Raw genomic sequence first — 21,894 nt, forward strand, 5'->3', positions numbered from 1 at the left:
GAGAACTTGTTAAACAGAGTTTGGGGCCCCATTCAGAGAGATGCTATTTGGTAGGTCTGAGATGGGTCCCAAATTAGCATTTCTCATAAATTCTCAGGTAACACCGATACTGCTGGTCTGGTGACCACACTTTGCAAACTACTTACCAAGAAATAACAGCTCATCACACTATGCCTGCCAATTTTCAAACACTGTACATCTCTCTTCCAAAGAAGGCAATGGCCTTTTAAAGGCTTGTCACTCATAACTGAGCAGAACTTTAGTTTCCAGAATCACCTCAAATATCCAGAATGGTAGCTCCACAAGAGAAGAAAAAAGTACAAATAACAAAGAGAAAATTCTCTTTCCAATGGTTTTGCTTCCTCCTTGTTTTTCTTTTGTTTTATCTCCTAGCACAAGAATTCTATCTTCTATTATGATTTCTCAATACTAGGGTCATGGAAAAGAATAACACACATTCAGATTTTTCATATTTCTTTACTTTAATAAAATCATAGTTTCTCTCCTAAATTAAGTCCCCTTTTTTGTTGGACTATCTCCTTTCTGAACAAAAGAATCAGAGTTAGAAGGAACATTGAGAATTTACTTAATCCCTCCTTGGCCTCAGACAAGACTGTATCTAAACCATCCCCAAATATAGCAATTGTCAGTACAAAGATGAATAGGCACTAAGAATTTCCCATTCAACATTCTGTCACATACTTGAAGAAACTAATATTCTCTCCCTCAGCCTTCTCTTCTCTGAGATAATCAACCTCGACATTTAAACTTCATTAGATTTCCTAAACTTAAATTCTTTTTACTCTTCTTTAATAAGTTTATCCCACCTTACCTCAGGGCCTGAATTATGTATTTATTGTTATCATGAAGATTTTTTTTTGGTATGTGAAAAGGGGAAAGTTAATTTATGGATTAAATAAAAAGGAATTTAATTGAAACAAAGAAAGATATAATATAATATATTATAATGCCACTATAATATAATGGCATTAAGTTGAATGATTCATTTCAAATATTCTTTATTTTATTAAAAGAAATAGTAATGCCCTACAGTTTTTAAAATTTTCTAAATCACCAGCCATTTCACACATAAAACGGATGGGAATTAGAGATCTTTATAAGTATGCCACAGATTACACATAACCATGTTTCATGATACTTCACACAGAAGGAAAACATTATTATTATTCATTGGTTTTTCTTTTTTCTATAGTGCTTGCTACAGTAGTTGGAGTTTATCCGTGATTTAATTCTATATGAGTTTAAAACTACTGAATCTATTATTGTGATTATTTACTTCTGTGAAAAATAATTTCTCTGATTCAAGCTTTGAGAATCAGAATTATTTAGAGATTCAGTGAGTATAGGACTAGAAGGATAAAGTCCATGTAAAGCCTGTGTTTCTCAGTAGTTTAGAAAGGAAAAATAGGTAATTGGAATATGGGGTAAAATGGGATGATTCACTTTAGTTCCATCTCTCCCATTCTATATATCACTATTCAAAATTTCACCTTTGCTTTTGGAATGGTGAGGTGCTCTAGTCCAGCACAGACCTGAGGGATACGTTTGTTTTCTTGCCTATTAGGATCAAGGTGTACGGTGGAGGCGATGCATTTAGTCTCCAGAGAGAAGGAAGATGCTGCTTGCACAGCACTTCTACTCACCAGTCCATGCAGCAGCAAGGGTGTTGGCTTTGAAGGAAGCCAACTGTCCTGCTCTCCCAGCCAGAGGTAAAGAATTGCATTGGTGGCCACTAGAGGGAGGAGGATTAGGAATAGAGTAAATTGTGGGGAAAAGGCACCCATGAAAAACGCACATGGGACAACCAACACATCACCAACCACCGCCTAGCAGCTACCTCTCTGAGGGACTACCATGGGTTCTGCAAACACCATTAAGCCAGAGACCCAGACCAGTAATTATTGTAGTATCCCAGAATATAGCCCCTTAACTTGGATGGCTGCAGAAGGGAGTTTGAATAGGATTGTGGGAAACACACAAGCACACAAACACAAACATACAAGCACACAGACATACATTCTCATCCCCCATTACAAGATGTTGCATCTGTGCCGTCTGATTCTCGCTCATTTTCTTATTTAAAACTCTTGATGTTCTTTACCAAGAATGTGTTCACGAAAAGCAAACAGCCCACCTTCAAGATAGTCTTGGGAGAAGCACCAGCAGAGACACTCATTGTGCCAAGATGTATTTTACCAACAAATCTGTACAAATTACATGAAGTTAAAAACAAACGGAATGTAATGTAATTAAAGCAAAGTTTCTTTTGCTAAATTACAGCTTGAAGCAAACCTGCAAGAAATGTTTCCAATTAGCTTCTTTAGCAAACACAAAGCATAGCTCAGAATGTTTTGCTTTCCATCCTGCCCTCTGGGTGGGCTGCCTAGTGGGTGTCTTACCTCCAGCGCAAGTAGCTGAGCATTCTGACCAAGGCTGATGATTCCATGTAAAGCCAACTTCATTGTCTCCACTGCCCGTCCGGGTGATGGGAACATTGAATTTATACCTAATTCCCAAATTCTGTTCCTGAAGCAGAACCTGCCATTGAAAACAACTGGTGAAGATAATTAAAATACAATGAGCCTTTATTCAGATATTTATTATTTCTTTTGAAGAAGAAAATGTCATAATCTAAGTCTTAAGGGAAATTTAAGACAACTTTTAGAACACATGTACTTATATTGAATATTCTCCTTCCATTTTCATGGGTAATTTGGAGTCATTTCTCTCATTTGCCTTGTTTGGTTATACAAATATTATTCAAGCAGCCATTGAAAAGATCAGTCACATGGAAAAAGCAGCGCAGTCTCAACTTGACACAGACTTTTTCACCCTTGGGCATTTTACCATTATTTACTTTAATTTCAGATAATAAATCCTGCCCTGTCCTACCTCAAAGGACAGATTACAAAGAGGAGAAATGAAGTGGCAAAGGCATATTTACCATGACAATGAGATTTTCCGAGGTGGGACCTAAAGCTTCTAAGGATTCTGGTTCATCAGTTGGTCTCTTATAGTGAAAAGCTGTCCCAGCAACATCAAATTTCCTCGGCCAGTCAATAGTCCAGGCACCATTAATATAGTAATCATCCCCTTCAGATTTTAAAGCTAAAAAAAAATTAAAAAAATAAACCAAAACACTTTAGCTAAAATCTGAAACTTCATTCACTACAATGTAACTGAATAAAAACTGCACTGAAGTGTACAATGAATATCCATTTTCATTTAGATATGGGATTCTTGACCATTTTCTTAAGTACAATTTAAAATAGTAATTTTCCATGTGAATGTCAAGAAGATATTGAGTATTTATAATGTTATTGATAGAAAAGAATGAAAGACTTATCTGAAAGAATAAAAATATGGAACAAGCAAGGGAAATTATGACTAAAGGATGGGAGTAGGGGTGAGGAGCAGATTTTCCTGTCCAAATGTTAAAACAGTGATTATACAAATACAGGGGTGGGGCAACCTGTGGTCTGGCACACAGATGGACAGAAAAATAGAACAAAATGGATAGCTAAGAAATAAACACAATTAATGAGTTAATGTATAACAAAGGAAGCATCCTAAATTAGTAGAGGAAAGATAACAAGAAATGGAACTAAGACAAAAGACTAGATTTTAGGCAAAAAAAAAAAAATGCTGAATTTATCTCATTTTTTATATAAGAATAGCTATCACAACTCCATTCCTAGGTATATATCCAAAAGAAATGAAAATTAGCACTCAAATATTTGTATACACAAGCTTCTAGTAGTAACTCTCAATAGCCAAAGGTGGAAACAACCCAAATGTCCATCAATGAATGGCTGGATAAAAAATTGGAGCATATACAAGACAATGGAATAAAATTCAGCCATAGAAAAGAATGAAGTACTACACATGACTCAAAGGAAACTAAAAAAAAAAATTGCACTAAGTAGAAGAAGCTAGACAGAAAAGATCACCTATTTTACTCTTCTATTTATAAGAAATATCTAGAGTAGGTATATCCATAGGGACAAAAAGCAAACTGGTGGCTGCCAGGGGCTAAGGGATGGGAAGTAACTGTTTAACAGACATGCGGTTGTTTCTGGGATGATGAAAATATTTTGGAATGTATTAAATGCCACTATGTTGTTCATTTTAAAATGTCTGAATTCTATATTATTTGAATCTTACTTCAATAAAAACAAAGTTTAAAGAAAGGGAGAGAAAAGAATAAATGCCAGATGTATAATTATTTAAATGTAAATATAGTTAAGTCATAAAATGCTAGGAGAAAATGTGGGAATATATAAAAAAAATAATGTTGGGGCATCGAAAGGCTTTTCTAAGCATGATCAAAACCTCAGAAGGTATGAAGAAAAAGATTAACATCATTTTTTAAACCTCCTTAGGAAAAAAATGTAAAAAAAAGTTTAAAAATATGTAATACAAAAATGGTTATCAGCACTACTACATAAAACTTCTATAAATAAATGAGAGATAATTTTGATAATAATTATCATGCTTTGACAGTGACAAAAAACATGTCAGCTTAATCTTTCTGTTAGTTTGCTAACTTATTCAAAAACTTTATGAGGCCAGATGATCATGCAGCCCCAAAGGACTAAAAGGGTCATGATGCAGAGTCTCTGACTCTGGAAATCTACCACTTATCCTTAGGAGTATAGATCATTTTCATTTCCTCATCCTTAACTGCCTGGAAAATATATCTGTACCTTCTTGACTTCAAATATGTAAATTCATTTGACTGTCAAAACAGTCTAAACTTTGGAGACAGGAACATGCTAGCTAAAAATTATTTAGTCTTAAATTTGTCTTATATTTAAAATTTTTTATTTTCAACTCTCACAGTGATTCTGTCTCATTTGAAACATCAACACTACCTAGGCAATATAAGGACAAAATGAAGCAGGGCAAAGGCTAACAGAGTTTTGTCTAGAGAATACACTGGTCATAGCAAACACCCTCTTCCAAAAACGCAAGAGATGACTCTACACATGGACATCACCAGATGGTCAATGTTGAAATCAGATTGATTATATTCTTTGCAGCCAAAGATGGAGAAGCTCTATACAGTCAGCAAAAACAAGACTTGGAGCTGATTGTGGCTCAGATCATGAACTCCTTATTGCAAAATTCAGACCTAAATTGAAGAAAATAGGGAAAACCACTAGGTCATTCAGGTATGACCTAAATCAAATCCCTTATGATTATATAGTGGAAGTGACAAATAGATTCAAGGGATTTTATCTGATAGACAGAGTGCCTGAAGAACCATGGACAGAGGTTTGTAACAATGTACAAGAGGTGGTGACCAAAACTATCCCCAAGAAAAAGAAATGCAAGAAGGCAAAATGGTTGTCTGAGGAGGCCTTACAAATAGCTGAGAAAAGAAGAGAAGGAAAAGGCAAAAGGGAAAGGGAAACATATACCCAACTAAAGGCAGAGTTCCAAAGAATAGCAAGGAGAGATAAAGTTTTCTTAAGTGAATAATGCAAAGAAATAGAGGAAAACAATAAAATGGGAAAGGCTAGACACCTCTTCAAGAAAAGTAAGAGATACCAAGGGAACATTTCATGCAAAGATGGATACAATAAAGGACATAAATTATATGGACCTAACAAAGCTGAATCACAACAAACTGGAAAATTCTGAAAGAGATAGGAATACCAGACCATCTGACCTGCCTCTTGAGAAATCTGTATGCAGATCAGGAAGCAACAGTTAGAACTGAACATGGAACAACAGACTGGTTCCAAATAGGGAAAGGAGTACGTCAAGGCTGTATATTGTCACTCTGCTTATTTAACTTATACGCAGAGTACATCATGAGAAACGCTGGGCTGGAGGAAGCACAAGCTGGAATCAAGATTTCCGGGAGAAATATCAATAACCTCAGACATGCAGATGACACCACCCTTATGGCAGATAGAGAAGAAGATCTAAAGAGCCTCTTGATGATAGTGAAAGAGGAGAGTGAAAAGTTGGCTTAAAACTCAATATTCAAAAAACTAAGATCATGGCATCTGGTCCCGTCACTTCATGGGAAATAGATGGGAAAACAGTCGAAACAGTGACAGACTTTATTTGGGGGAGGGCTCCAAAATCATTGCAGATAGTGATTACAGCCATGAAATTAAAAGACGCTTACTCCTTGGAAGAAAAGTTACGACCAACCAAGACAGCTTTATTTTTGCCAACAAAGGTCCATCTAGTCAAAGCTGTGGTTTTTCCAGTAGTCATGTATGGATGTATGGACTATAAAGAAAGCTGAGTGCCAAAGAATTGATGCTTTTGAACTGTGGTGTTGGAGAAGACTCTTGAGGGTCCCTTGGACTGCAAAGAGATCCAACCAGTCCATCCTAAAGGAAATCAGCCCTCAATATTCATTGGAAGGACTGATGTTGAAGCTGAAACTCTTATACTTTGTCTACCTGATGCAAAGAACTGACTCATTGGAAAAGACCCTGATGCTGGGAAAGATTGAAGGCGGGAGGAGAAGGGGACAACAGAGGATGAGATGGTTGGATGGCATCACTGACTCAATGGACGTGAGCTTGAGAAAACTCCGGGAGTTGGTGATGGACAGGGAAGCCTGGTGTGCTGCAGTCCATGGGGTTGCAAAGAGTAGGACACAACTGAGCGACTGAACTGAACTGAACAAAGTTGAAGAGATTAAGAAGAGGTAGCAAGAATACACTGAACAATTATACAAAGAAGGTCTTAATGACCCAGATAACCACAATGGTGTGATCACTTGCCTAGAGACAGATACCCTATGAATGTGAAGTCAAGTGAGCCTTAGGAAGCATCACTATGAACAAAGCTAGAGGAGGTGATGGCATTTCATCAGAGCTAATTCAGATCCTAAAAGATGATGCTGTTAAAGTGCTACACTCAACATGGCAGCAAAATTTGGAAAACTCAGCAGTGGCCACAGGACTGGAAAAGGTCAGTTTTCATTGCAATCCCAAAGAAGGGCAATGCCAAAGAAAGTTCAAACTACCATACAACTGTGCTCATTTCACATGCTGGCAAGGTAATGCTCAAAATCCTTCAAACTAGGCTTCAAAGAATGTGATCTGAGAACTTCCAGATGTACAAGACAGGTTTAGAAAAGGCAGAGATCAAATTGCTAACATCTGTTGGATCATAGAAAAAGCAACAGAATTCCATATAAACATCTACTTCTACTTCACTGACTTCGCTAAAGCCTTTGACTGTGTGGATAACAACAAACTGTGGAAAATTCTTCAAGAGATGGGAATACCAGACCACCTGACCAGCTTCCTAAGAAACCTGTATGCAGGTCAAGAAGCAATAGTTAGAAGCAGACATGAAACAACAGGTTGGTTCCAAATTGGGAAAGGAGTTCATCAAGGCTGTATACTGTCACCCTGCTTATTTAACTTGTGTGCAGAGTACATCATACGAAATGCCAGGGTGGATGAAGCACAGCTGGAATCAAGATTGCTGGGAGAAATATCAATAACATCAGATATGCAAATGACACCACCTTAATGGCAGAAAGTGAAGAGGAACTAAAGAACCTCTTGATGAAAGTGAAAGAGAAGAGTGAAAAAGGTGGCTTAAAACCCAACATTCAAAAAACTAAGATCATGCCATCTGGTCCCATCACTTCATGGCAAATAGATGGAGAAACAATGGAAACAGTGACAGACTTTACTTTCTTGGGTTCCAAAACCACTGCAGCCATGAAATTAAAGATGCTTACTCCTTGGAAGAAAAGCTATGAGAAACCTAGACAGCATATTAAAAAGCAGAGACATCACTTTGTCCACAAAGTCGGTCTAGTGAAAGCTATGGTTTTTCCAATAGTCATGCATGGATGTGATAGCTGGACCATAAAGAAGACTGAGCACTGAAGAATTGATGCTTTTGAAATGTAGTGCTGGAGAAGACTCTTCAGAGTCCGTTGGACAGCAAGAATATCAAACCAATCAATCCTAAAATAAATCAACTGTTGATATTCATTGGAAAGACTGATGCTGAAGCTGAAGTGCCAATACTTTGACCACAAAGAGCTGACACATTGGAAAAGACCTAGATGCCAGGAAAGATTGAGGGCAGTTGGAGAAGGGGCTGACAGAGGATGAAATGTTTGGATGGCATTACTGACTCGATGGACATGAATTTGAGCAAACTCCAGGAGACAGTGAAGGACAGGAAAGCCTGGCATGCTGCAGTACATGGGGTTGCAAACAGTCAGACATGACTGAGCGATTAACAACAACAAATATAAGTATATCTGAATCTGCACAATACAAAACAGTGAAAACAAAATAAAAACAAGACATCTAGCAGCTTTGAATTCTCCTTCAATTTAAGCTCTCACTTTTCAATTTTCCCATCTACTCAGTTAAGGAATCCTAAATCACCTTTACTAGTGTCATAATGTATTTCAGAACCACACGAAACATTTAAAGGACTGAACAAAAATTTGCTAAGGGAGGAGAATGTGAGGAGGATGTGACATTACGGACAGAGAATTATCAAAGGTAAAACATCTGATGTTAGAAATCTTATTTTTGTTTTGATTCTTGCTGTTGCACAAAGGAATCTAAAATTATGCTGTAAAAATAAAAAAAGTCTTCTTAAACAAAGAAAGGAAGAGTCTGATGATACTGATATTCTATCTAAAGATGCATTCTAGATATAGTCTTATTTTTAAAAGATTAAAGGAAAAAGAGGTGATATTTTAAGGGGAATAAGAACTCATAAGGGCCATAATAGAGTCTAAATCCATCTCAAGGAATCAAATATCAAATAAACAGAATTTCCATTTTTTCACATGGGAAATAACTGGAGTTGGGCTTGCCCTCCAACTATAAACAACTAGAAAACTCATGAAATATATGAAGCAGCTGTTTTTAGACACTGGCAAGGATGATGAAGAGCTGTGATATGCAAAAAGGAACGCAAAGTGAGTCATATAATTTCCCTAGCTTTCTGCCTGGAGGCACTCTCTGTCAGTGTAGACCAGGAGAACCAAAGCAGAACATAGTGGTCTTACTGAGTTAGGAGACAAAGATCAGAAACTAGGAAGCCTAAAATAGCTGGAATTTGCAGAACCAGAAAATTAGAGTAAAAGGAGGGAATCTGTTACTGAATAGTAGTCTATATATACACAGGATAAAATTCCATGAAACCACATCGCCCCACCCCAATACTAGATAATCATAAGCAGAAAAATTTCTAGAGCAAGAATTCAGAAGTTTCAAGCACTAGGGCATTCATCAGAGAATAATGCCTTTTTAGTGGGGCTGAGCAACTATGGAATAAAGGCTACTCTGGACTCATTTCAACAATGCTCAAAACAAGCCTCAAAAAGATCAAGCTCATCTACAAGTTACTTAACACTCTAAGGGGAAAAAAATAATTAAATAAATAAATCGACGCTCTCAGTAAGAAGATATTCACAATGTACAATATCTAATGAAAAACTACTACAAATGGCAAGGAGGAAGAAAATATGGTCTAAACCAAGAAAGCCAAGTAAAAGCAAGAGACTCAGAAATGATAGAAATTATAGAATTAGTAGAAAATAACTTTCAAACAACTATCATAAATATACTCAAGAACTTTAAAGGAAAACAAATCTAATGAAAAAACCTGGAAGATATATATGTATATTATAGATGGATGCTCAGGTCAACACAAAGAAAGAAAGTATGACAGATACAGTAAATTTGCAGGTAAACAGAAAATAATTCTTATTTAAAATTTTTTTTAAAGTGTAACTGACTCTTTAGAAAAAATAACAACAATGCATTGTGTTTATAACATGAAGAAGTAAAATATGCTGTTGAAAAACAACACAAAGGATGGAAGAATACAATGGAAGTAATCTGTTGTAAGACTTTGTATCATACATAAATGTTGTAATATTATTTGAGGGTATATTATGATAAAGATGCATTTTATAAATTCTAGAGCAACTACTGGAGAAGGCAATGGCACCCCACTCCAGTACTCTTGCCTGGAAAATCCCATGGACGGAGGAGCCTGGTGGGCCACAGTCCATGGGGTCACTAAGAGTTGGACAGGACTGAGTGACTTCACTTTCACTTTTCACCTCCATGCATTGGAGAAGGAAATGGCAACCCACTCCAGTGTTCTAGCCTGGAGAATCCCAGGGACGGGGGAGCCTCGTGGGCTGCCGTCTATGGGGTCGCACAGAGTTGGACACGACTGAAGCAACGTAGCAGCAGCAGCAGCAGCAGCAGAGCAACTACTATTTAAATAGAACAAAACAATATAGCTAATAAGTCATTGTGTGCGTGTGTGTGCTTAGTTGCTCAGTTGTGTCCGACTCTTTGTGAGCCCATGGACTGTAGCCTGCCAGATTCTTCTGTCAGTGGGATTTTCCAGGCAAGAATACTGGAGTGGGCAGCCATTCCCTTTTCTAGGAGATCCTCCCAACCCAGGAACTGAACTTAGGTCTCCTGCATTGCAGGCAGATTCTTTACTGTCTAAGCCACCAGAGAAGTCCATTACTGGAGTACCATAAAACATTTGATAAAACAAAAAGAAAACATAAAAGGAGAATAAAGGGAAAAAACATGGACAGAATAGAAAAACAGCACAATGACAGACTTAAATCCAATGATTTTAATAATCCTACTAAATACAAATGATTCAGACACAGCTGAGATAAAGTCTTCATGTCCTGTAAAGTTGAAAATATTTTCCATGTGGCCCATTACAGAAAAAGTTTGTCAAGCCCCCGCATTTCGAGATTGTATTTGAAAAAGCAAAGATTGTTAGACACCATAAGAAATAAGACTCAAACAACATGTTGCCTAGAAGAAACATATTTAAAGTTCCTAAACACCTACATATGAAAAGTGGATGAACAGAAAAGAATTTACTATGCAAGCACTAATAGAAGAAATCTGGGTTGCTAGATTAGTACCAGTCAAAATAGATGTGGGTCAAAGAATACCATCAGAAATAAAGAATATAGGATAATGATAAAATGTTCAACACATCAATAAAACCTAACAATCTTGAATGTCTACACACCTAACAACAAAGTCTGAAAATAAATGCAGCAAAACCTTACAAACTAATGGGAGAAATAAATCCACAATTCCAGTTGGACATTTCAACAAGAATCTTTCAGTATTTGCTGAAACAAACAGGCAGAAAATAACTAAAAATGTACCAGACTTCAACAAAACTATCAACCAATTTAATCTAATTGACATTTATGGAATACTAAACCCAATACCACTATAACACATATTCTTCTCAAGTGCACATGGAACATTCACTAAAAGAGACTATGCTCTGGGGCATAAAACAAACCTCAACAAAAGAACTAAAATCATACAAAGTATCTTATCTGTCCATAACAGAATTAAAATAAAAATCAGTAATGACATCTGGAGTCCCCCCCAAATATTTAAGAAACTGAATAATACCTTTTAAGCTATGATTTATGGTCAATAACAAAATATTTTAAACTGAGTGTTAATGAGAAAACAACATATCAAAAGTATATGGGCTGAAGTTAAAGCAGTGCTTAGAGGGAAATTTATAGTGCAAACTGCTTATTTTAGAGTAGAAAACAGACTTTAAAAATCAATAATCTAAGTTTCTATCTTGATAAGCTAGAAAAATAACAAATTAAACACAAAGTGAGTCACAAAAAGGAAATAATAAAGAGAAGAATGGGAATCAATATGATGGAAGATGGAGAAATAATAGGAAAGTCATTTAAACCAAAAGCCAGTTCTTTGAAAAGACAATAAAATTAATAAAAACTACTCATCAATTTAATCTAACTGACATTTAGAGAATACTAAATGACTATGGAATACTACATAATACTAGAATGATTAAGAAAAAGAAGACACCAATCACCAATGTGAAGAATGAGAGAAGAGCCATCACTATGGATCCTACAGGCACTCAAAGAGGATAATTAGGTAATATTATACAAAGCATTATGCCAATAAATTCAACAACTTTATAGCTATTACACAAACTGAATTTTTCATAAAAAACTTCCCACACAGAAAATACAGTTTATTTATAATTGGAGGATAATTGCTTTACAATGCTGTGTTGGTTTCTGCCATACATCAACATGAATGAATCATAGGTATACATATGTCCTCTCCTGCTTGAACTTCCCTCCTACCTCCCACCCCATACCACTCCTCTAGGTTGTCAAGGAGCACTGGGTTGAGCTTCCTGCATCATACAGCAAATTCCCACTGGCTATCTATTTTACATATGGTAAAGTGTGTGTTTCAATGCTACCCTCTCAATTTGTCCCATCCTCTCCTTCCTCCACTGTGTCCATAAGTCTGTTCTCTATGTCTGCGTCTCTATTGTTGCCCTACAAATAGGTTCATTAGTACCAGTTCTCTGAAGATTCTATATACATGCATTAATATATGATATTTGTTTTACTCTTTCTGACTTCACTCTGTATAACAAGCTTTCAGTTCATCCACCTCACTAGAACTGACTCAAATTCATTTCTTATTATGGTTGAGCAATATTCCATTGTGTATATGTACCACAACTTCTTTATCCATTCATTTGTTGATGGACATCTAGGTTGCTTCTATGCCCTGGCTATAGTAAACGGTGCTGTAATGAACACTGGGCTACATGTGTGGAAGACAATATTTTTAAGATGTCAATTCTCCTCAAATTGATCTATAGATTCCAAATAATCTCATTTTGTAGAAATTAACAAGTTGATTCAAAAAAGTATATAGAAATGTAAGGGACCTAGTGAAGCAAGAATAATTTTGAGAAAGAACAAATTTGAAGACCTAATGCTTCTTATTTTCAAGACTTAATGGAAATCTCTATTAATCCATACAACATGGTTTTGGTTTAAGGGGAGGGAACATCAACAGGCCCAAACATTTATGTGAGATTGACCTCTCACAGCAGAGAGACATTACTTTGCCAACAAAGGTCCGTCTAGTCAAGGGTATGGTTTTTCCAGTAGTCATGTATGGATGTGAGAGTTGGACTGTGAAGAAAGCTGAGCACCAAAGAATTGATGCTTTTGAACTGTGGTGTTGGAGAAGACTCTTGAGAGTCCCTTGGACTGCAAGGAGATCCAACCAGTCCATTCTGAAGGAGATCAGCTCTGGGATTTCTTTGGAGGGAATGATGCTGAAGCTGAAACTCCAGTACTTTGGCCACCTCATGCGAAGAGTTGACTCATTGGAAAAGACTCTGATGCTGGGAGGGATTGGGGGCAGGAAGAGAATGGGATGACAGAGGATGAGATGGCTGGATGGCATCACCGACTCGATGGACATGAGTCTGAGTGAACTCCCGGAGTTGGTGATGGACAGGGAGGCCTGACATGCTGCGATTCATGGGGTCGCAAAGAGTCAGACACGACTGAGTGATTGAACTGAACTGACCTCTCACAAAAATGTCAAGGTAGCTGAAGGGGGAAACAATTGTCTTAAATAAATGTGTTATAGCAATTGAATATCTATGTGAAAATAATTGAACCTCAACCCTTACTTTATACCTTACATAAAGATTCAAAATGGACCAAATACCTAAATGTAAAAGCTAAACTCATAATTTATTTAAGACACATTGAAGACAGTCTTTGCAACCTTAGGGTAGGAAAAAATTTTAAGGTAAGATGTGAAGGCACAAACCATAAAAAAATTTACACATTATATCTCATCAAAATTAAAAGATACAATTAAGAACAAGCCACAGACTAGAAGAAGATATTCATAAAACATACACTTGAGCAGGGATTTATAACTAGTATTTATAAATAACTTACAACTTTATAAATTTAAAAAAAGTAAATAGGCAAAATATTTGTTTAGGTACTTCACACACAAAAAACATCTCTATGGGTACAGTTAAAAAGACTGACAATGCCAAGAATTGATGAGGACGTAGAACAACTGGAACTCTTTTACATTCCTGGTGGGAATGATACAATCACTTTTAAAACAGTTAATTCAATCAATTTCTTATAAGGTTTTCTTATTTGTTTTTTTTAGTCACTAAGTTATGTCCAACTCTTCTGTGACCTCATTATAGCCTGCCAGGCTCCTCTGACAATGGGATTTTCCAGGCAAAAATACTAGAGTGGATTGCCATTTCCTTTTCCAGGGGATATTCCAGATCCAGGGATTGAACTCATGTCTCCTCCAGAGGCAGGCAGATTCTTTACTGCCAAGCCACCAGGAAGCCCTCTTAAAAAGTTAAATATATATTTATCACATGACCAGATATTTCACTCTTAGGCTTTTTATCCAGGAGAAATGAAAATATATGTCCGTACATAGCCTGCCTATGAATGTGCAAGGAAGTTTTATTCATAATAGTCGAAGACAGCAAAGACCCAAATATCCATCAACAAATGAGTGGATAAATAAATGATGGTACAGTCATACAATGGAATACTATTTGGCAATAAAAAATGAATGAACTTTGAACACACTCAGCAATATAAATGAATCTCAAAATCATTTGTTATGAACAAGAAAAGCCAGATGTAAAAGTATATATTGTTATGATCCTACTTATGTGAATATGAAAATCCAGAATAAAGAAAGGTAATATAATAATGTCAGAATAACAATAATACGTCAGAAAAGATTAATGTTTTCTGAGGCTAACGCTGGGGAGACTTGACTGCAAAGGATAAGGAAAGAATGTTCTGGAGTCATATAAATGTCCTACATTTTGGTTGTAGTATTTATACGGATACATAGACACACACACATATAACTGTAACACTCTCTGAACTATACCCTTACAAAGAATGCATTTTATTTTATGCAAATTATTTTTAAAAACATCAAACCACCCATAAAGACTTAGGTGTAAACTGCTAATTTTTTGTTTTGTTCTTTCATGTGGAACTTCTTTTTTAACATCAAAGTGTTCTACCTCAAAGCAGTATGTTTTTTCCTTCCTGATACTGTGCTGCTTTTCCTCATTAATATTTAAAATCTAGCAAAATATGCTACTTACCAATATAGTTCTTTGACATGGCAACTTCTTTGACTTCAATGTGAACAGAGCCTCTTGGTATCTGCACTACTTCCATGTAGCCTGGAACACAGAAGATTACCAGTAATAAGCAGCATCTAGAGCTTTCATCAGAAAATGAGTATTTAGTAACCATTCAGCAGTTAAGTTTCCTTATTCTTCCATTCTTTCTATACACTTTATAAATTATAAGTAATGAGTAAATTTCCCTTTGGGTTCATGAATACATCTAGAGTATTATTTTTCTCTAAATCATCTCAAAATATCTTTAAATCCTCAAAACATATAATATTGGTTCATGCTTTTTTTTTTTCCCTCAACACAGGCTCTATGGGAATTCCCATCTTAAAGAAACATTACTAAATGAAGCCAACCAGAAATGGAATAATATTTCCTTAAAATAACTAATCTGAAGCCACATTTAATATTTAAAAGATTGAAAGTGTTTGGGGAGAAATCACTGTCTACTTAAATAAAGAAAATTTTAAAATAAGGGGGATATCAAATAATTTGTCTTCAAGTCCACCAGAGGTGTGAGGAAGAGTTCTTTCTACACACTCACCTCCTCTGGGCAACGAATCATTGAAGAACCCTTCAATGGCATCACATGTGCTTCCATCCCCTCCACAGACTCGACATCTATCTTCCCTAGCATCGGATCCCAAAATATTATCACAACCTACATGCTGAAAACAGAGAAGAATATTCAGTGTGTCAAAAAGAGGAACTCTTGGATCCACTAATCAAATGAATACAACTTACTTATCTACTTGCTTTTCCAGTAAAGGAAATCTAAACAGGAAATGTGAACCACTTCTACCTTCATTTTCTGATAATTCTAGCTAACATTTCTCAACATATAATTTGAAAGAAAAATATTCTGATTCCCCAGGAATGTATACCTACATTTCTAGACTAGATTTCTTCTTCATTTATAGATACCATGCTTCAGTTCTTAAAATATTATAATTTGTTGGCAATGGGCTCTTATATATAACCTCAATTAACTCAGAAAAAATGGCATATGGTCCTATAAAACATGGGTGATAACAACAAGAGTCTTTACTGAGCATTATGGTTTGCCCTTTCTAAACCACTGACCCTTTAGGATATCCAATTGTTAGTATTAGTGAAAAGACTAGTTGTGGAATTGATGCCTGGGTAAATCCCTAAAAGTGAATACCTGTTTCCATCAGCTGAATAAAATTATCATAAAGAAAAAGGAGATGTAAACATGTAATTTTAGAACCTGAAAGCCCACCTTTCTGTTTTGCATTTAATCATAGAAATACAGTTTGTATCTATATTTTTGGCATATTTTGGCACTTTATTTGTAACTTGTCTTTGAGCCATTAAACTAGGCATGTAGTCTTTGAATATAACCTGTGTCTGGGTCTTTTTTATCTGAAAAACATTTTAATACTATCCCAGAAACAAGTTTTTTTTCAAGTAAATATATAAACACACACACACTGCATCATCTGATATATAAGAACACACACTGCATCATCTGATACATAAGATACGTTTGGAGGCAAGTTAATAAGGACAGAATTTGCAAGAAATTATAAGTTAAAGTAGACGTGGTTTTTGTTTGTTTGTTTTTAAATCTTTTCTTTCTCAGTTTCTGGCATTCAGTTTATGCTTTTCTTTAAGGTAAAACAAAAGCAGACAAGGAAAAAAGTTAAGAGAACAGTGGCTTTTGTGGCTTTTCTTACGATAAGATTCATACAGTTCTAGGAAAACACCATGGATTTGCTCCTGCAATTTCCAACTGACTGGTCTGGCTAATTCTCTGAAGTAAACACTTTAAAAAGGTAAGACTAATTCTATAATCAAAACTACTATAAATGCTTCAAAAGAAAACAAAATGAGAAGAGCATAGCTAGTTTACATTTTGAGAAAATATTTTGCTATGAAATACATCAAATAATCTTTCATTGAGAATACACAGTAGCCATACAAATAAGAATTGAATCCTCATTCCCTCTCTTTTGCTATTATCTTATTTATAAACAGAACATAAGAATAATGAAAATTAAATTCCAAAATATTTTCATAGTTCTAGCAATTCCTATAACTAGAACCCCAGAATAAATCACATTTTCAAGGTGCTTGTAAATGGATAATTCTACCTTTAATTGTGTACATTTCTTATAGAAAATCAAATGAGTCCAAAATGCAGCTTTCTTTATTAAAAATTAGCATAGTATTAATTAGGAGCTACTATCTGAGAAAAAGAGACAACAGCCTCAAAAACCCCAGCAAAATGGAGTGAGATTCAAAATCTGAGCAACCTTGCATTCTCCATTGATACAGATATCCAGTGAATCCGCATTGCACTGAGTCCCATCAATCACCGCAGGGGAACGTTCAGTGTAGAAATTGTAACCTTCAGCCAAGCAGTTCAATGCACAAGGTTTTACCCCACCTGGAAGAGTAATAAATGGAGAGATAGTAGAAGAAAAGTAAATGGAGTGTAAGGAACAGTGATTCAATATTATCCATGGCAAATTTATGATTGATATAGACATCATTCTCTGTTCTATTGCCTTCTTTGGTAAAATTTCATGTTTATTTGTATTGCTTGTGCAACTTGATGGAGGATCTGCTGAGTAATATTACGGTTTTAAAATTTCAGGTATTTCCCATATATATATTTTAGGTCAGAAGGGATCATAATGGAGGTAACTGAATATTGAAAAGAAATGGAGGAAATAAAAGCAATTTTTAAAAACTAAAAAAAAAAGTTTAAGAAGACCTTGAGAATGATCTCGTAAGATAAATACAAATTTATGCAAATAATATCACTTGTTTCTGAAGATGATACAAAAACTGGTACTTCAAGCAGAGATATGGTAGTTGTAAAATTAAACTTAGACCTGTTTTAAACATATCAGGGACTTCCCTCACAGCTGGAGGTTAAGACTCCACGCTTCCACTGCAGCGGGCGTGGGTTAAGTTGGGAGACTAAGATCCCACATGCTGCCTGGTGCTGCCAAAAAGTAAAAAATAAAAACATAAAAAATAAAAATAAAATAAAAACATAAAAATAAATAAATATATTCTATGAATATGGCTTTAGCATGCAGATAAATTCTTATGAGATTAGCAAATCAAAGATAAAAATATATTAAATTTGAATAATTCTATATCAATAAATTGAAGAAATATTGCATAGCATCATATGTATTTTAGCTTAAATAAACTGAATAAAAACTTTAAAATAAACTTTAATTAAAAATCTAATTTTATATTGTGAATAAATGCATGTAGTAACTCGAGCATTTTTATTTTGTCACTGAAATCTGTATTTCAATGGTTGTATGTATTTTTCAAGCTTGATGTGAAACAGGTAAAAACAGATATAAATAGTAGCAATTTAAAAAATAAGCAGAGTGCATATCATAACTTCTCAGTATACTGGAAAAGTAGCAATAAATATGAATTTACTTTTATTCAAAACTGCACATAAAAAAGCTATTAATAAATACATAATTATTTTAAAATACTTTCTTTTGAACTCTTGCTTTGGTCTTATTGTAATGATCTTATAAAATTTATCTTTGAAATAAAAAAAGACTACTTCTAAACAAGAAAATTAGGCAGGAAGATGATATGCCTAGGTCTTAGTGAAGGTAGAATCCAGGTCTCTACAGGGTGAAGTAAAAGAAAAGCCAGCTGAGTGGTGCAGACAATAAGAGAACAATCCACTAAAGGAGATCACTGTTACAGTTGACGTTTGTCATGTAAGAAGATGGCCCAATATTGCCAGACATTCTGTTTTTTCAAGAGAAGATAAAAACCTAGATTTTAAAACTATAAACTCTTCTTGGTAACTCATTTACAGTTTTCAAAAATACTGTGGAGTTTAAAACATGTATATAAGTAAAAACTGTTCCTGAACTGCCAGTTTACAACTTCTGGCTGAATTCCATGTTTTCTTCCATTTGCAGTGTCTACAGGCTATAGAAATTCTATATAACTTATGATGTTATTATTAGGCTTAGGTTAATGATACATTTTGCTGTACTAAGCACAGAAATAATAAGTAATAAATAAAATATTTTCTTTCTGAACTGATAATCAAGGTACTATATTTATTTATATAAGATTCTTGTGAATAAAATTGCTCTAAATTTCCACAGATCTTACTGGGAATTTTTTTTTCATTACTACCCAATATAGTTCTTTCCCCATCTCTTTATTGTTATGCTTTGGAATTTTATGCAGCTTTTATGCATCAGGTTTTAAAAAGAGAACCTGAATATTTTATTTATATAATTTTAGTATTAATTATGTAAGGTAGTAGTTGATAGGCAGGACATATAAATTCTATGGTATATTCCTTAGCCCACTATACTGTATGATAATAATACAAATACATTTATTTTTCTTTTATTGTTGAAGATGTGTTCAGCTTCCTCAGCTACAATAGGTTTTTAGAAGAGGTAATGCTACTATTTCAAGAAGGGATTTAAGATAATTGTCTGAATGGAAGGTCACGTTACCAGTTACCTTCATTTAAAGCTCATTATGAATTTAGGGTTAATTTACTAAGCACACAATTATTAAGATGCTAGTGATTAAATCTGTGAACTATTTCAGAGACTTACTTCTACAGTAAGACAAAACAATCCCAAATGTATATGTACCTAATAAAAGCAATTCAAAATACATGAAGCAAAAACTTCAACCACATATAAAAAGAAAAGTCGTAAAATACTTGAAGATTTTAAGACACTTCTCTCAGGAACTAATTTAAAAACCAGAGCAGAAGGAAATCATAAAGATTATATAAAAGATCTGAAAAATATGATGTCAACTTGACATGATGATCATATAGAACACAACAGCCAACAACTGAAGAAAATATATCCTTTTCAAGTATACATAGAACATACATCAAACTGGACAAGAAGCTGTATCACAAAACAAATTTTAACTAATTTTAAAAATTTAAATCATTTAGACTATTACTGATCATAATATAAATAAATTATAAACCATTAACCAAAAATTAGAGAAAATTTTAAATTATTTAGAAATAAAAATAACATAGCTTTAAATAATACATGGGCCAAAGAAGAAATTACAATTTAAATAAGAAAATATTTTTAACTGAAGGAAATAACAATATATAGAATTTGGGGAATGCAAGATAGCAAAATAAACCCCTCAACCAAAATAATAATAAAAGCAAAAAACTAATTAGAAAAAAGGATAAAAGCTTATTTTCTTTGAAAAGAGTAATAAAATTGATAAACTTCAAGCAAGACTGATCAAGAAAAAGAAAGAAGATACATATCATCAATATCAGAAATACAATAGTATATATCACTACAGATCCTACAGATATTAAACAGGATAATAAGAGAATGTTATGACAGTTTTCTGCCAATAAATTGGACAAAATGGAAGTAACATAAATTTCTTGAAGACAAACTCAAAAACTGACATAAAAATAAAAAATGTGAATAACTCTGTATCTATTAATGGAGTTGAGTTTATAATTAAAAAAAATTCTTTTCACAAAGAAAATACTGAGCCTAGATGGTTTAATTAGTAAAATCTGTTCTAAGGAGGAAATATTATCAACCCTACGAACTCTTTCAAAGTAAAGAAGAATTCTATTTCTGGAAGCCAGATTAACTTTGACACCAAAACTTGTCATAACCATGAGAAGAAAAAATTTACAAATAAATACTCCTTATGAAGATAGATGTAAACATCCTTAATTAAATATAAGCTATTAAGCCCAATAACATATAAAAAAGTTCATCAACACCTGGAGTTTAATGTGAAAAGCAAATGTTGGTTTGGCATTACAAAATCTATCAACTAACTCACTCTATAAACAGAATAAAGACGAAAACACATATAATTGACACATGCACAAACTTTACTGAAGGGCCAAGTCAGTTAATTAAGGGAAGAAAATAAAATAAAAAGGCAAAACGATTGGAAAAAAAATAGTACCTATCTCCAGATAGCAAGACTATTTACCAAGAAAATTCTAAACAATCTACAAAACAACTATTATAACTAGTAAGGAAATTTAGAAGGGTCACAGAATATGTAAGTTAATATATAAAAATCAATCTTATTTGTATATATTAGAGCAAATTATTGAAAATGAACAATTTTAAATCTTTATTTACAATATTGTCAAAACCATAAATTGCTCAGGAAAAGATTTAACAGAAGATGTGATGACTTTAAACCTAACACTATAAAGCACAGCTGAGAGAAGTTAAGCAAAACATGGAGAGATACACCATGTTCATAAACTGGAAAACTCGATAGTTAGCAAGATAGTTCTCCCTCAATTGATGCATAGATTCAACAGGAAAACAACCATAAGCCCAACATGTTCTTCTGTAAAAATTAACAACTGACTCTAAAATTTATGTGGAAATGCAAAACAGAATACCCAAAGAGCTCTTGAAAAAAAGATCCAAGTAGGAGGAGCTTATGCTTGCTATGTCCAAGACTATACAGTTAAAGTAATTCAGTCAGTATGGCACCAGGATAGGACTGACAAATACATCAATGAAACAAATTAGAGTCTGTAAATATACTACAAATACATATCATACTCCCAAATTATTTTTAGAGTGTAGATCTAAAGACCAAAACCATAAGGTTTTTAAAAGAAAACATAAGAAAATATCTTCCTGAGTTAAGGGAGGCAAAGACTTCTAAGACAGGACAGAGAACACAATGACTATAAAATATTTAAAAGCTGAAAAATTAGAAGTCATCAAAATTAAAATCTTACATTCATCCAAAATATCATTTAAAACATAATGAAAAGTAAAAGTAAAGAAATATTTTCTCATAAGCTATGAG

At 34.3% G+C, this 21,894-nt stretch overlaps 1 protein-coding gene across 6 annotated transcripts in view; it reads right to left on the reverse strand.

Annotated features, from left to right (window-relative positions):
• Positions 1-21,894, reverse strand: part of ADAMTS6 (ADAM metallopeptidase with thrombospondin type 1 motif 6) — a 290,379-nt gene that overhangs the window by 55,555 nt on the left and 212,930 nt on the right. For 3 of the 6 annotated variants that reach the window (XR_005724833.1, XR_005724832.1, XR_005724835.1), the window contains exons 16-21: positions 17,340-17,473; positions 15,605-15,728; positions 15,025-15,105; positions 2,966-3,129; positions 2,421-2,559; positions 1,665-1,753 (exon numbers count right to left, since the gene is read on the reverse strand). Coding sequence is in view for 2 of the 6 variants with exons in the window: in XM_040262604.1 (XP_040118538.1) it covers positions 2,421-2,559; positions 2,966-3,129; positions 15,025-15,105; positions 15,605-15,728; positions 17,340-17,473 (642 nt within the window). In the remaining 4 variants the exon portion in view is untranslated. Of the gene's footprint in view, positions 1-1,664; positions 2,560-2,965; positions 3,130-15,024; positions 15,106-15,604; positions 15,729-17,339; positions 17,474-21,894 lie in introns of all 6 variants that reach the window. The other 3 variants (XM_040262604.1, XM_040262603.1, XR_005724834.1) reach the window with 2 other exon arrangements.

The sequence above is a fragment of the Oryx dammah genome, unplaced genomic scaffold, assembly GCF_014754425.2.
Source record: "Oryx dammah isolate SB20612 unplaced genomic scaffold, SCBI_Odam_1.1 HiC_scaffold_20, whole genome shotgun sequence".
NCBI classification, from domain to species: domain Eukaryota; kingdom Metazoa; phylum Chordata; class Mammalia; order Artiodactyla; family Bovidae; genus Oryx; species Oryx dammah.